Genomic DNA, 15,975 nt, shown 5'->3' with positions numbered 1-15,975 from the left:
TCAGTCTCCTATCCATAAGCAATTTAATTAAAAATAAAAATATAAAATTAACATAAATAGTAATTAAAAGAATATTAATTAAAACAATATATTTATGTGTTATTACATTCAAATAACGTTCGTGAAAGAACGATTTTGCACGTTAATTTTTTCACTTCTATTTAAAGTTAAATAAAAAATAATTATTAATCCTATGATTTAAGGAAAAATGAATAATATGTCTACTATAAATAATTATTTGTTTATGCATTTATCTTTGGAACCTCCTTCTTTCAGTGGTTGTGTAATAGCTTCCGTGACAATCTTGACAAAGAGGGTAGGGTATTCAGGTAATTTTGTGTCTGAACTCGGTTTCTTTCTTGCATCATAAAAACCAAATCTACTTTGGAGTCCACTCTCACGATAATAATTTCCAACACACTTTTTGCAAACCCACTCTTTTCCCCGCCATTCACTTCGCAATTTCTCTTCCAAATCTGTCCCTCTAGGGCTCGCACTCCGTTCCTCTTTCTCCCCCAATAATCCCTTCCACCTAAACCCTAATTCCCTCAGTTTCCGTCCAGATTTGACCGTTCTCCACGCTTTCATGCCCTTCACGTGACCAATCCAATGAGTTTCCCAGCCACTTCCGGCGCCGGCGCGCCGTTCTCCGGCTCCTCTGGCATCGGCCTCTCCAACACCGTCCACTCCGAGCTTGCCGCCTGCCTCCCGCTGCCGTCGCTTCCGGTTTTCTGCGGCGCTTCCGACCAGGACCTCCGTCTCGTTGACTCTCCGGCGCGTCTCAGCCGCGTCGACGTGCTCGCGCAGTCCGGCAAGATCGCCGAGCTGCTTCGCCACACCGATGTGTCGTACTTGTAAGCTTTCTCTCCCTTCCGTTCTCGTTCGACATTTTGCGCAAGCTGAGGTTTTAGTCGCCAACATGTTGAATAGTCGGATCAGTGAATTTCGTTAGCATGTGTTGAATTAGGCTCGAAGTTTAGACTGAATGGTTGTTAATTTTTACTTGCAACTGAAGCTCGCACTTGCGAGCTGAGGTTACTTGCATTCGAATTTTCATGTGATTTAGTGTAGCACATATGATGAGAATTGACTTTTGGTTCTCATTTCTAAATTTGCGTCTTAGGTACTTGTTTACTATGTGTTTGATATATGTGTTGGTAAGTAGGAGAGAAATATGTGAGAATAGAGGGAATACTACAGAAAATATACAAATAGAGCAAATGGAAGTAGGTGAGACATCAGTGGGAGTAAAAGTTTTTGGCTCTGAAGAAAAAAGAGTGAAATAAAAAAAATTAACACACACACACATATATATATATATGTATATTCAAATCAATTTTTAAGTTAAATAATTGGTGACGGACCATTAGTAATTGATAATGAAAAATTGAAAATCAATTGTTGTAGACTGATAATCTATTATGAACAATTCATTATTGATTGTTTTTGGAAAACTAATGATTTCACATATAAAAGATATTGATAATCCATTATGAACCACTGAGGTGACTGGAAGTGCTGTTACAGTAGAATTTGCACACTGATTCTTGGAGAAAAAAAACTTGTGAGAATCAGTAAACTCGTTCTGCTTCCTTTCCTTTTTCTAACACATTATGAAACAGTGTGTTGACGTTTAGGAGCAAAGTTGCTGTTAGGATCCTAGCCAAAGGTTAATGAGAAATGAAGGAAAAATAGGTCTTTTTGGAGAGATTTTGTACCTAGGACTAATAAAGATCCAGAAGAATGGGTCTAGGCTTTCGAAAAAGATGAAGATGCAAAGGGTAAAGAGAAAATAAATGTCTTATTTTTGTGATTATAAGATACTTTTGATTGGTAATTTTTCCCAATAAGGCTATAAAATACACAACAAAACGTGCAGATCCAAACATATACTACTTCCTATCTCCTCTTTATTTATTCTCTCTATTTTCCCTCCATTTTTCTCACATATCAAACCTACCTCTAGTTATAGTTCTCTCTCTAAAGAAAATTAAAGTAATTAATTTATTTATATTTAATGTTTTTGCCTTTTCACATGAAGTTTGCATGTTTAGGTCTAGGGTAGATTAGTATTGGACTTGTAAATAAACACTGGATGCTATTATAATAAGCGCATATGCAAGGGGTTGCAGTTTGATTACGTTTTGTCAAATTGTGGGATAATGCAGACAATGTGGCCACAATTGTGGTTGTGGACACCTTGACATTGTGGCTGAAATTGCGGTCACCGACTTCTTTTTAAACCTTGTGCATAAGGTTTAATTCTTTAGTTTGTGAGAATCTCACTTGAATTTTTTATATCTTATAAAACTAATGGGAGAGGTTTTAGATGAGAATAGGTCACCACACTTTACTAGTACATTTTCTCCAACCAGTTTGGAGTTTTATTTCCCATGTTGGTTGACTATAAAGGAAACGACTTTCATTCAAGCTGTTTCCACATGTCCAATTTGTCTTGTTTTGTTAAAATTCGATGTGTCAGTGAAGCTATACATATTGTTGCCATCATTATCAATGTTGCTTGTGTCGTTACTATTGGATTTATTATTGAATTTAATACAACTTTGTTTATTTTTGTCTTGTATAGGAATTTAAGAGATGAAGCCAAAGGTGTTCCTTATATATATGTTGAGCCTTTAGAACTCCATGATGAAGTTCTCAGGTGCAATCCTGAAGCATTTGAATACAGCACTGCAGGTAAAAGAGTGCTTGGTTTCTGCCCTGAATATCACTAATGTGGATTTTGTTTCAAATCTAATAGAGTTGTTGTTGCTCATTGTTCTGTAACGGTCTGACATAGATTGAGGATGTGATTTCTTTGCACTTGGGAAAGTTTAGTCATACTGAGATTTATTATGAAGAGAAACTGCCATAATAGAATGAAGTTTGATTTCATGTTGACAAATTACTGTCATTTGTACCTTTCAAGATGTCTAGTGTGATTTGTGTGTTTGATTAAACTAGAACTTTGGTGATGTCAAACTTATAAAGTTGTTTACCTTTTCCGCCTAAAACTTATGTTTTACTTTGCTCTTTTGGCTTTCCATTAAATAATTTAATGGTGCTCTGCTTATTGTTTATTGTATTGGTCAAGTTTCTCAGGTCCTGTTAAGGAGCAGATCTCTGGTAGTGCATTACCTGAAAAGAGGCAATCTGAATCAAGTTTTTCTATCCCAAGTCAGACTCAGAAAGACTATAATGCAACGCATAGTCGCCAACTTGATAATTTTTCCACAAATGTATTAATATATTATATTTTATATTTTTAGTTGATATTTGATTCTTTTCAATTGTTAACTTTTCAAAATTACTTGGCAGGATATTTCTACACTGTCTTTTAAAAAATCAAAAGTTAAAAAGAAAGGTGGCGATGGAATATCTATAGCACCTGATTCTGCTGAGCTTCAAGGTTGGTGCATGCTTATTTCCTAAAATCTTTCTTTTTAATGTTGTCTGTTCTCTATCTATGTATGTAATCACATGTCTGGAGGCAAACATGCTGTTTTTACATGCGTAATCAACTGGTATTTTTAATTTTTTGTAGGTGCCCACATTCAAAGGTTTTGTGACTTTTTGGAGGATTTATGCAACAAATCTGAATTAAATAGTGATGACAGAGATGAAGCAGAATGGTTGTCACTGCCTCTTTCTGATCTTAGATTACTTGTCAATGAAATAACATCTATTCGTGAAAAGAAACTTCTGCATTTGGTGCCCATAGAAGTCCTTGTTAGACTATTAAAAGTTCTAAATCATCAAATACATAGAGCAGAGGGCCTGTCAATTGAGGAATGTGATAATAGTGTAAGTTCATGGTTCACTTCTTTTGTATTTTGTATTGAATTTCTTTGGCTTGCTTGGATTTAGTTGACATTGAATATGACCTCAAAATTTTCCAAAAATTTATTAAAATCTAACTTCTACATACAATTGAGTAGTAAGAAAAAGCTTAATATCAAAATAGCTATATGTCAGTTCTTTGTGCTTCCAACAATATCATCATAGAATTGAGTTTGGTAGCTGAAGCTTAGTCTTAGAAAGTGGATTTTAAGTCTAACTTAATCTCACAAAATAGGTTTGAAAGGTGGGATTTGCATCCACTCATGTATTATAATTTAGCCATATTTCTAGTTGATGTGAGATCTCTTAACCGTTAGCATACATTGAGGACTGCATATCTCAATTGTGAGAATAAATATTTATAGGTCCAATAGTGGGTTGATAGCAAGTACATGATAGGCTTAACAAACCTCTCTAAGATAGACTTGGATGTTGACTTAAACTTTAAAAAACAAATAATTATTTTGTTGATAAAAATCTCACTAATTACATTCTTATCGCCTCTATTTGTAATAATCAAACTCTCTAAAATAAGGAAATAAAAATGTGCTGAAATGAATAAGAAGATTCTAAATATTAAACAGGCCAATCCTCTAAGTTTCTTCTCCCCTTACCACTAAAAAGTACTTCCGACAATGGAGACAATTTTTCTTTTCGAAATATTTGTACCCTAATTGGGTCATATTCATGGTTTAGGCCATGTAAGAATTTAAAGACTGTTCCTCTTTAAATTTTGGTACTAATCTAGTTTTTGATCCACGACCTATTTAACAATGTGATATTTTGATATAGAGAGAATCCCGTTTCAACTTATCTTAGAAACCATGCAATGCCACATCTAGGTCATGATTAGTGAATCTTCATCATCCCAAATCACAAAGTTAGGTAGGGGTGTTCATTGGGTTGGTTACCCAATGACCTAACTCGATCCAATCCAACCCAATTAAATTGGGTTGGGTTTCATTTATGATTGGATCAAATCCGATCCAACCCAAACTAAATCACTCTTATTTGGGTTGGGTGATGGATTTCGAATGGGTGACTTGGGACTCAACCCCAAGACCCTTTCTTATACTTGTGTTATGGATAAATTGTGTTATGTTTTTCTTTTCATGTATTGAACTAGTTTGGACAAACTTGTTATGACTTGAATTTATATTAATAACTTTTTTTGCTATTGATATTTTTTTCAGTCAGATTCAGAATTAGTTTCATCTGTTTTTATCGCGTTGGAGTCCATTCATGCTGCATTAGCAGTGATGGCCCATACTGATATGCCAAAGCAACTTTATAATGAAGAGGTACTTTCTTTGTTGATGCTAGTTTCAAGCAAATATTATTACTATGAATAACAGGAAGTTTATTAGGACTGGAAAAACAAGTATATACAAAGAAAAAGCTCCTTCAGCAGGAGAAAGTATTTGTATATGAGTGAAATCAATGATTTAATTTATTTAGGTTTCATGACTTGTGTAGGCTGTTACCTATTTTGTTTTAAATTTTAATCTATAATGTCTGAAAGCAATTTGTCCATGCCAGATAATTGAGAGAATTCTGGAGTTTTCCAGGCGTCAGATAATGGATGTTATGTGTGCATGCGACCCATCATATCGTGCCTTACATAGACCTAGTGAAAACACAGCATTTGAAGGTTAGCCTTGCCAGTTTTGGTTCTGAATAGAACATATGTCTTAACTTTATGTTTTGGAGGATGAAGATGCTACTGGAAGTGCAATACTTTTCTTTTAAATGGTATCTGACTATAATTGTTTGTACTTAATGATGTATTACAATTTCTCTGAGTTCCAACATGGGATGACAGAGTTCACAAAGTGTATAACGGGCCTGTTGGGGGACCTTGAAATGGAGGGAGATAATTCCTCGGTGGTTTTCAAACACTTAATCTCTATATTTTTTTTCTAGTAGATGATTATGAAGAAAATGATGCTGAATTTGGTTCAGCCAGCAAGAAACGACGCACTAACAAGACTTTGAAGTTGAAGAAATCAGCATCAAACAGGTCTGGTTATTTTTGTCCACATTATATATCCTTTATGTTGGTTTTCTTATGCATCTATTGTTAGTTTTGTTAATATTATTCTTGTCCACATTCTTGTTTTCGTATTGGTCCTTGCTTTATTAGGCTCTCTACTGCTGTGAATACTATTCTTCAGAAGTTGTGCACTGTTCTTGGGCTACTCAAAGATTTATTGTTAATAGAGAGGTTATCAGATAGTTGCATTCTACAACTTGTAAAAACAAGTATTACAACATTTTTGGTTGATAATATCCAGCTTTTGCAATTGAAGGCAATCAGTTTACTCAGTGCGGTATTGATACTTCTCTTTTACATCTCTGATTGTTATCTTTCGTGCTCATATGGTGGTTCTAATGTTCTTTCATAATTTTGAGCATATGCTCGTGTAATTTGTTTTTCCAATATGGTGGTACAGATATTCTATTTATATACACAACATCGCATTTATGTGATAGATGAAATGGTTCAGCTTCTATGGAAATTACCTTATTCAAAACGAGCTTTAAGGTCTTATCATGTACGTGAGGAAGAGCCAAGGCAGATCCAAATGGTAACTGCTTTGCTGATTCAGTTGATTCATTGTAGTGCTAACCTACCTGATGCTTTAAGAAAAGCATCGAATGGTAATTCTGTATTAGAAGCCTCTGTTGATGCTAGTTCTCCAACTAAATCCTACGAGGCAGTTACAGAAGCTTGCTGTCTGTTTTGGAGTCGTGTACTTCAACGCTTAGCAAGTGTGAAGACTCAGGATGCTTCTGAGCTGAAATCCATAATAGAGAATCTTGTTACAGATTTGCTAACGACTCTAAATTTACCTGAATATCCTGCTTCAGTTTCTATTCTTGAGGTAGATCATGTGTGGGTGTGTTCTTGCTGGGATCTGCATATTATTTGTATACGAATTATTTTGGTAGTTGCATCAAATTAGTTAACCCCTGAGAGTTGTTTCAGGTTCTCTGTGTCCTACTACTTCAGAATGCTGGGCCAAAATCTAAGGATGTCTCTACACGTACCATGGCGATTGATATTCTTGGTACAATTGCTGCAAGGTTGAAGCGTGATGCTTTGGTTTGTAGCCAAGAAAAGTTCTGGATCCTTCAGGATTTCCTTAGTCCTGATGCTCATGCTGAGCATCAAGAAAAAGATATGTGTTGTGTCTGTCTGGGGGGAAGGGTTGAAAACCTGTTTACGTGTCATGGTTGCCAGAGGCTTTTTCATGCTGATTGCCTGGGCATTAAAGAACATGAAATTTCCAGCCGAAACTGGTCCTGCCAGACATGCATCTGTCATAAGCAACTACTGGTATTACAATCATGTTGCAATTCTGAGCACAAGAATAATGGGAAAAAAAATTCCAAAGCATCAAAGGATTCCGAAGTTTCTAAGCACGACATCAATCAACAGTTACTTTTGAATTACCTTCAAGATGTCACCTCTCCTGATGATCTGCATCTTTTCATTTGCTGGTTAGTACTTGTGACAGATCTTCTAATTGACATTTTAGTTACATATATGCAAAGGTAATGCTTGTGTAAATGTGCAGGTTTTATCTCTGCTTGTGGTACAAAGATGATTCAAATTGTCAGCAGAACTCCATTTATCACATTGCAAGGATGAAATCAAAAATCATAGTACGGGATTCTGGCACTGTATCTTCTATGCTGACAAGGGATTCAATCAAGAAGATTACTTTAGCTTTGGGCCAAAACAGTTCATTTTGCCGAGGGTTTGATAAAATTCTTAGCATACTTCTGGTCTGTTGATATTCATCCTTTCTTTCCCCAATTCGATAAAAAATTGTACTTTGCTAATTTTTCTTATGCGTTCAGGTAAGCTTGATGGAGAACTCTCCAGTTATTCGGGCGAAGGCTTTAAAAGCAGTAAGTTTAAAATATATTTTTTAAGCCTTCTTTCCAGTGAAAATGGGATGCTTATAATAGTTTCTTGGTACCAAAGTAATCTCTTCTGTTTTTCATTTAATACAATTAATATAATGAGCAGGTTAGTATCATTGTAGAGGCTGATCCAGAGGTATTGGGAGATAAGCGTGTGCAGATAGCTGTTGAAGGAAGGTTTTGTGATTCTGCAATATCTGTTAGAGAAGCAGCATTGGAACTTGTTGGTAGGCATATTGCTTCACATCCAGATGTGGGTTTTAAGGTATGGGGGTCGCAGGATCTTTCCTTTGTGGTCAATAGCAAAACTGGTCCTTTCTTTTATAAATGTCATAGGTACGGAGAGGAGACACTTCATGATGAATTGTTAAAACATTTATCTCAATTGGGTTTTGTAGTATTTTGAGAAGATTGCAGAGAGAATAAAAGATACTGGTGTAAGCGTTCGAAAACGAGCTATAAAACTCATTCGAGATATGTGCACTTCAGATGCTAACTTCTCTGGATTTACAAGAGCTTGCACAGAGATAATTACACGTGTTAGTGACGATGAAGCTAGCATCCAGGTATATTAAAATTATTGCTTGATCCACTAAGATATGACTGTGTGTTTAAATACTTCCTACCTAGTTGTCAAGAATTATACTTTTTTCCTCTAAGTGTAAATTATAATTGTGTTTGAAGATTAACATTCTTTCTTCCCAACATGGTCATGTTTTATAGCATTGGTGATGATATGTAATATTTATGTGTTTCATTTGTAGTCTTTAAAGAAATTACTAGTCACTGGTTGTGAGCGTGTACTTATTTGATAGGAACTGTTTGTTAATTCTTTTGTTAGTGTTCTCACTCGGCATTAGTAAAGATGTTCTCCTTGTTATGCTTTGGTTTTGCAGGACCTTGTTTGCAAAACTTTCAGTGAATTCTGGTTTGAGGAGCCTCATGGTTCACAAACTCAGGTCTTTGGGGATGGCAGTACTGTTCCACTTGAGATAGTTAAGAAAACAGAGCAAATTGTTCAAATGTTGAGAGGAATACCCAATAATCAACTTCTTGTAACTGTAATAAAGCGCAATTTGTCACTTGATTTTTTGCCTCAGTCTGCAAAAGCCACAGGGATCAATCCAGTATCTCTTGCAACAGTACGTAAGCGGTGTGAGTTAATGTGCAAATGCTTGCTGGAGAAGATGTTGCAGGTATGGTAGTATTTGGTTGCCACTACTATGCCTGGCTACATTGATATTAACATGACAGTTTTGGTTCATTATCAGGTTGAGGAAATGAACAGTGATGAAGTTGAAGTGCGTGCACTTCCATATGTGTTGCTCCTGCATGCATTTTGTCTTGTGGACCCAACTCTCTGTGCACCAGCTTCAAACCCCTCCCAATTTGTTGTTACTTTGCAGCCATATCTGAAGACTCAGGTTATATATTGACCTGCTCTTGTTATTGTGAATTGTGCAATGTTCCCCTTTTGTTGGTTTAATTAGTTTCATTCATGTACTGAAGGTAATATTCAGCAATGCTGTCATATCCATGTTGGGGTGGTTGTTTTGAACTTTGGGTGAGCTATGGGGCTTAAATTTATATTTGATAAAATTGTACCATTAGACTGGAAGAGAAAATAATTGATGCTTGTATGTCCAGCAGCACCAACTAAGAAATCCACCAATCCACAGAAGTAAACCATGATAGCTGTGTATCATAGTATATCTAGGTTGTATGGATAAGGAGGCATGCAATATGTATGGTGAGCTACCACTATGGTGAAAGAGCTTAAAATAGCTAGGTTAGTTGATAATTGAGCATGCCATGACGATGTAAGGATCTCATGTACCTTGGCCTGTAGATGAACCTTTATGTGCCTCTAAAATGTCTTTTATACTTTGACCAATGCCCTAGTTAGTCGTATATATGTGACTTGTTTCAAGAAAAGAATTGGAATATGTTGGAGATTCCTCATCAGTTAGAGAAATGACCAGATCATGATATACAAGTGGGTGCAAACCTTATTTTACAAGATGATTTTGTGAGGTTGAGTTACGCTAAGGTTGCCCTTTTATAAGCAAAATTCTATTTGGCACTTTGTTTTGGCTTTGGTCTTGATCTTTTTATTACTCCTGTAGTTTTTTTTGTCAATGCTATTTCATTATATTTCTCTAGTAGTTTTAATTTTTTAGCCTTCGAGAAAGTATAATCTGAAAATGACAAAAATGAACCATGTCTTTTTTTCAGGTTGACAATCGCATGGTTGCACAGCTGCTTGAGAGTATTCTATTCATAATTGATGCTGTGCTGCCCATGCTTGGGAAGTTACCTCCAATTATTGTTGGGGAACTTGAGCAAGATTTAAAACAAATGATTGTCCGGCATTCTTTCTTGTCGGTTGTCTATGCCTGTATCAAGTACATCTACAGTTTCTTACCATTATTTTCTTCTGTTATTTTTACTTGTTTTCTCCCTTATTCTGTAATTGACCAGCTGATAGATTTATGTGATGTGGAGTTCTCTATTTTTTCTTGATGGGTAATAGTTTATAGTTGCTAAATGAAGCTTGATGTGAGAATATCTAAATATTTTTCTTATGTAATACCATAAATACCATTGTAAAACATGTGACATTGAACATTTTTTGACTTTATTTTGTGAAATGTTTCTGAAATCCTTGAACTGCACGTAATGTTCAGGTGCCTCTGCTCTGTAAGTAAGATGGCTGGAAAGGGGGCTGCTGTAGTTGAACAACTTGTTCAGTTCTTCTTCAAATGTTTGGATACTCAGGCTGTTGATAACAACCAGGTTTATTTCAAGATTCATGTTAAAATTTGTCTGTTGATATAGTGTATCTATTATTGGAGCTTACCTCCAATTCATAGCAATGTTTTTCAACTTCCGCAAAACATGAAATTGTATTTGGAAATCATTCTGTGGCATTGTTTTCATTTTTTCTTATTTATGTGTTTGGCGGTTAGGTAGGGCTAATGATCTCCTGACAAGACTTGGGAGGGGACACGCTGACACCTATAGTGGCTCTGTTATATGTAGTGCAGTCACGCTCTTCTCTCACTCTCACGTCACGTCCCAATTTTAATTATAGGGTTTCTCATATGCACAATTTTAATTTTAGGGTTTTTATGGGCTGCTGGGATGGAGGCAGCGCATGGCCCAATTAGAAAAGGGGTGTGTTACAATTAAATTGCCTAATTGGATTTGGATGTAGGCAATCAATTACTCATGCCACGGCTATATTTTTTTAAACCATATGACTCATTTTTTTTAACAAGTACAAACTCCTAAAATCTAATGACTCCCGCTCTCCCTTATCCTCCCTTCATCTATTTAACTTCAATGCGCATGCACTGCATTCCAAAGTGCAGTTTTATGTGTATATAAGTTTTCATAAAATTTGTAGGATCTTACAATCCGTGTTACGATCTCTCGATTTACGATTCATACTTATCTTTCCGATCTTGAATAAGATCTTGATTTTGACTACCATGAGTAAAAGTACTGGTGCATCCATCATAACTCCTAAGGACCTATCCTCTCACCTCGAGCTAACTTTTGGTACTTCATTACTAACATTTCTTTTTCATGGAAGGTGGCATTTTTATGGGGGTGAGGTTGGTACTTTTTCTTATGTTACACAAAATGGATTTGATTTCAGCATTTAGTTATTTTTTTTTTTAAAAGTTGTAGGATCATGCTAAATGATGCATGAGGTAGTTTATATATTGTGAACTCTTCCTGTTATGTGGACCATTCATAATTAGTGTCAAGGTAAGCTGTTATTTCTTGTAGATTATAGCTCGTGTAGAGAATTGTGGTTATGAACATGAAACTTGCAATTATTTTTTTGTTATGGAGTGTTTAATATTTAACTTGATGATGAATGCTTTATTTTAAAATGGGATTTAAAATAATAATTTATTGTTCCATCCTATTTACAGAAAGTTGGACGATCTCTCTTCTGTCTTGGGTCACTTATCCGTTATGGTAATCAATTGTTAGCAAATTCCAGTAATAAAATTGTTGATTTTGGAAGCAGTGTCAGATTGTTTATCAGGCATCTCTCTGCGGAGGATTTTGTTGTCAGAGTTAGATCTTTGCAGGTATGATATTTTTGTTCAGTTTGCTCTTATCTCAGTTTAATCTTGAAGTGTGTATTGATGTTTTATTGTAACTCTTGTAGGCACTAGGGTTTGTTTTAATTGCTAGGCCCGAATATATGTTGGAAAATTCTGTTGGCAAAATACTGGAGGAAACATTATCCTCTGCTACTGATACACGCCTTAAGGTAAAATATTTTTGCCTTGATATATGTGTACTTCTATAAACTACTTCCGTATATACTAAACTTTTCGCTGTAAATCAGATTCAAGGATTACAAAACATGTACGAGTATCTTCTAGATGCTGAAAGCCAAATGGGAATTGATAAAGATGATCATAACGTTGCTGGTTACACAGTAGGAGCTCGGCAGAGTGTACCCGTCGCTGCTGGTGCGGGTGATACAAACATATGTGGGGGTATAGTTCAGTTGTATTGGGATAATATTTTGGGTAGATGTTTGGATTTCAATGAACAAGTTCGTCAATCAGCCCTGAAGGTCAGAATCTAGCTTCTATGTTGGATCAGATTCAATACTCTTAAGCTAAATGTTATAGAACAATTAAAATCTCTTCTTTGGAAACAGTTAATAAACAGAAAAGTGCATGTGTGTGTATTGTATTTACGACTGTTTAAATTCTTCCAATTATTTTGGATTATTGGGGTGAGGTAAAGGAGATGAGTAATTAGGTAGATGCTTTTCAGAGTAGTTTATAGGTGAATCTTGCAATTGCTAGTTATCAGTCTCTTGGAATGCAGTTTAAATTTCTATCTTTTTGAAGCTTATTTTCTTTGGAAGATTGAGTGCCTCTTTGTTTTACATTGTCTAGCTTTGAGAACGGAGAGCTGTGACTTCCAATAGACTTTTTCTGAAAGCAAAAAAAATTATTGCTGTGGTCCAAGTTTAATTTGAATATGTTGCAATGCTAACACAATCAGGACCAGCTTATTCCAGTTAAAATGGTCTAGTTTTCTTTTGCTCTTACATATAAAATAAGAGATTTGTTAATAATGCAGATTGTTGAAGTTGTGCTGCGTCAAGGTCTTGTTCATCCAATCACCTGTGTTCCGTACCTAATAGCACTTGAAACAGATCCTCTGGAGTCAAATTCAAAGTTGGCTCATTATCTTCTGATGAACATGAATGAAAAGTATATCTCTTATGTACTGTTGTGGTGATGTAGTACATGTTACCTTGGGTTGTATTAGCTAAAGCTAATTAGAGAATCTTTTCAGGTATCCTGCATTTTTTGAAAGCCGCTTGGGTGATGGACTTCAAATGTCATTTATGTTTATGCAATCTATTTGTGGTGGTTCTGAAAATGTTGACACTAAGATCCAATCTAAGATGCCTAATTCTGGAAAAGGGAAGCCTGAGGCTGGGCCACTTGCTCAAGCTAAACTTGGGGTTTCTCGAATATACAAGCTCATCCGAGGGAACCGGGTATCAAGGAACAAATTTTTGTCCTCAATTGTGCGGAAATTTGATAATCCAAGATGGAATAAATTAGTAATCGCTTTCTTAACGTAAGTACTGTCTGTTGCTATTTTTTGTTTCTTTATATGGGTTCTTAAATGACCTTTTACTTTGTTTTTCCTCAGTTACTGCACGGAAGTCCTAGCATTACTGCCATTCATTTCACCCGATGAGCCCCTTTATTTAATCTATGCTATCAATCGAATAGTTCAAGTAAGGGTCGGACCACTAGAAGCGAATTTTAAAGCCTGGAGTTCAAGCATTTCAAATCACAGTACACCTTATGGAAATGGAATGTATCAACAGGCGCCAGAAGAGTCTACTGTTGCCACCCATGTAATGTCAGTGGATTTGAATGGCTCAATTCAACAAAATGTAGATGCTCATCTAAATTCCAACGACATGAGATCCCTAGATTTAAATGGATCATATCACCAACCGCTAGATTATTCATATAAGGGTAGCCCAGAAGCAAAGCTGCATGCTGCGGGTTACACAAATTTTTCCTTCTCAAATGATGATCTAGAGAAAGTTCAGGTATTTTGGAACCCATTGTCATTAATTTGTTCATTAATGATTTGTTTGAGGAAAAATGTTTTAAAGTTTTGCTAATGGGAACTCCTGCTCAAAGTAAGAATATCTAATGTTTTCAGAAAACTGCCTAACCATTAGAATATGCATATGTGCATTTATCATTAATTGTATTCCTATGCATGTGCTCATTTTTTTACCTGTGCTTGTGCAGGCCGACTGTTTATCAGCAATTGCATTGCAGCTTCTTTTAAAGCTTAAGAGACACCTAAAAATCATGTATAGTCTCGACGATGCCTGTTGTCAGGTAAAATTTTACAGTGCATCTCATAATCACTTTACGCAACAGTTAAATGTTGTTCATCCTTGACTTGGATATTATGGGTACAAAACAAACTTCTCCCTTTGAAATGTGCTCCCTCTTGTTCAGGCATATACTCCTACTGAACTTCCAAAACCTGGAGAGGTTATCTCCAGACAGAATATAGCCTTTAATATAGGTGAATCTCAATTCAGTTTGCCTACGAATCCGCAAGAATTGCTACAAAGATATCAGGTATATAGCTTGTGAGAATGTATTTCTGTTTCATACGCTTGTGAGCTATAGTGCTCTAGATTGGATTGAGGGTTTCTTTAGCCATTGTTTCTCATTTGTTGCTCCAGGAATTTAAGCATGCTTTGAGGGAAGACACTGTTGATTATTCACACTACAGTGCAAATATAAAACGCAAGAGACCTACAACCACTCCAAGGAAAGTTCAAGCTCGGAAAGCTGTACATGTGTCAGGTGGGAACTACAACGAGGAAGATGACGATGAGGATTATAGCGGTGGAAGTACGATGCGCAAGATAAGTTTTAGCGGCAGCCGCAGGAGTAGCCTTAGAAGCTCTAGGCAATATTGATTTGATGTAATTACATGATAGATAGGCTAACTTGTACATTAAATAGGAAGAAAAAAAGTACAGAATAGGATGAGAGCCTACAACATAGGGTTTAAGGAAACAGAATTTAGGGTATGTATGGGCATGGACACCATACCCTGTCCTCTCACTATGATTTTTGTCTGTTTCCTTCTGTAATTTCCATTATCATATAGTGGTTGCATTCTTTTGTTGATTCATTTCTTATTCCTTTTTCTTTTCTGCTTTTCCTCTGCAGTCATTGCTTTTTTTCCCTACAATAAAGCTTGGTTTCCTATCTTCTTCTCCTAACACAATAAATTTTCATATTTTCAAAATTGTTCCTATCTGTATTATCCAAAATGTTCTTATCTGGATTATCCAAAGTCATTTTTCACATTCGTAATTAGTTTTCAAATTATATAATACGAAAGTCTTTTTTCATATCTGAAAGTCTTTTTTAAATGTGTGTTCGGATTGCATAATCTGAAAATTATTATTAAATTTAGATTTTTGGATTATATAATTCATAAGGGTTTGGTTGTTCTTTTATTTTAGTTTTTTTAATGTATTATGGTAAGTGTAAAAGGGTTGGGATACTTTTGTATCTCCATAATTTTATTTTATTTTTTGCTGATTAAAAAAAAAAATTTAGAATATCATTGTTCCAAATACGGAGACACAAAAATGATAAAAAATATTTTTATGTTTTGTATGGAGGTGTAACAGTTCATTTTCTTCATTTTTTAGAGGACGAAGTTTAAACAAACAATTTTAACAAATGACTCTACCGTTTGGGAAAAAGATAACTGTATATGAAATACTATGTTCAAATTTGATAAAACATGCATTAGAAAAGGCGTGCGATGTAATAAAAGACAAAAATATTAAAAATTATTGCAATTATTTCATCTTGCTTGCTGGTAGGGAATTGGTGGTATGGATTAAAATATAATGAAATAAAGTAAGCCTACAACAGATTAAAAAAAAGACAAGTAAATTATAATTTTTTTAATTCTCATTCTAACCTTAATTTAAATATATTATGAGGAGATTGATGACTAGGTGAAATTTGTTAAAATAAGTCATTCTATATATTAGAAGTTGTTTTATTTAGTGCACTCTAAATGTGGGAAAGAGAAAAAAATTAGGATAAAGCATATTCTAATTAATCTTTTTTATTATGC

General features: G+C 35.2%; 1 protein-coding gene across 2 annotated transcripts; it reads left to right on the top strand.

Moving 5' to 3' along the window:
* Nucleotides 1–283: 283 nt before the first annotated feature.
* LOC137836958 (sister chromatid cohesion protein SCC2) lies at nucleotides 284–15,009 on the top strand. 2 transcript variants are annotated; one of them, XM_068645769.1, is made up of 28 exons: nucleotides 284–854; nucleotides 2,588–2,697; nucleotides 3,103–3,239; nucleotides 3,319–3,409; nucleotides 3,545–3,804; nucleotides 5,034–5,141; nucleotides 5,380–5,491; nucleotides 5,767–5,860; nucleotides 5,984–6,170; nucleotides 6,294–6,725; nucleotides 6,830–7,344; nucleotides 7,422–7,632; nucleotides 7,708–7,758; nucleotides 7,880–8,038; nucleotides 8,172–8,339; nucleotides 8,670–8,969; nucleotides 9,045–9,197; nucleotides 10,009–10,178; nucleotides 10,461–10,569; nucleotides 11,721–11,882; nucleotides 11,963–12,067; nucleotides 12,146–12,379; nucleotides 12,898–13,031; nucleotides 13,117–13,407; nucleotides 13,483–13,894; nucleotides 14,103–14,195; nucleotides 14,319–14,444; nucleotides 14,552–15,009. In XM_068645769.1, exons 1-28 carry the CDS (start codon nucleotides 610–612, stop codon nucleotides 14,789–14,791), a joined length of 5,409 nt encoding a protein of 1,802 aa, XP_068501870.1. In that variant the 5' UTR covers nucleotides 284–609; the 3' UTR covers nucleotides 14,792–15,009. The 2 variants fall into 2 exon arrangements, with proteins under 2 accessions (XP_068501870.1, XP_068501869.1); XM_068645768.1 differs by having other exon boundaries at nucleotides 387–854; nucleotides 5,764–5,860.
* The last annotated feature ends 966 nt before the right edge of the window (nucleotides 15,010–15,975 follow it).

Source organism: Phaseolus vulgaris, chromosome 4 (genome assembly GCF_000499845.2).
Source record: "Phaseolus vulgaris cultivar G19833 chromosome 4, P. vulgaris v2.0, whole genome shotgun sequence".
NCBI classification, from domain to species: domain Eukaryota; kingdom Viridiplantae; phylum Streptophyta; class Magnoliopsida; order Fabales; family Fabaceae; genus Phaseolus; species Phaseolus vulgaris.
This window is presented reverse-complemented; position numbering and strand designations above follow the sequence as displayed.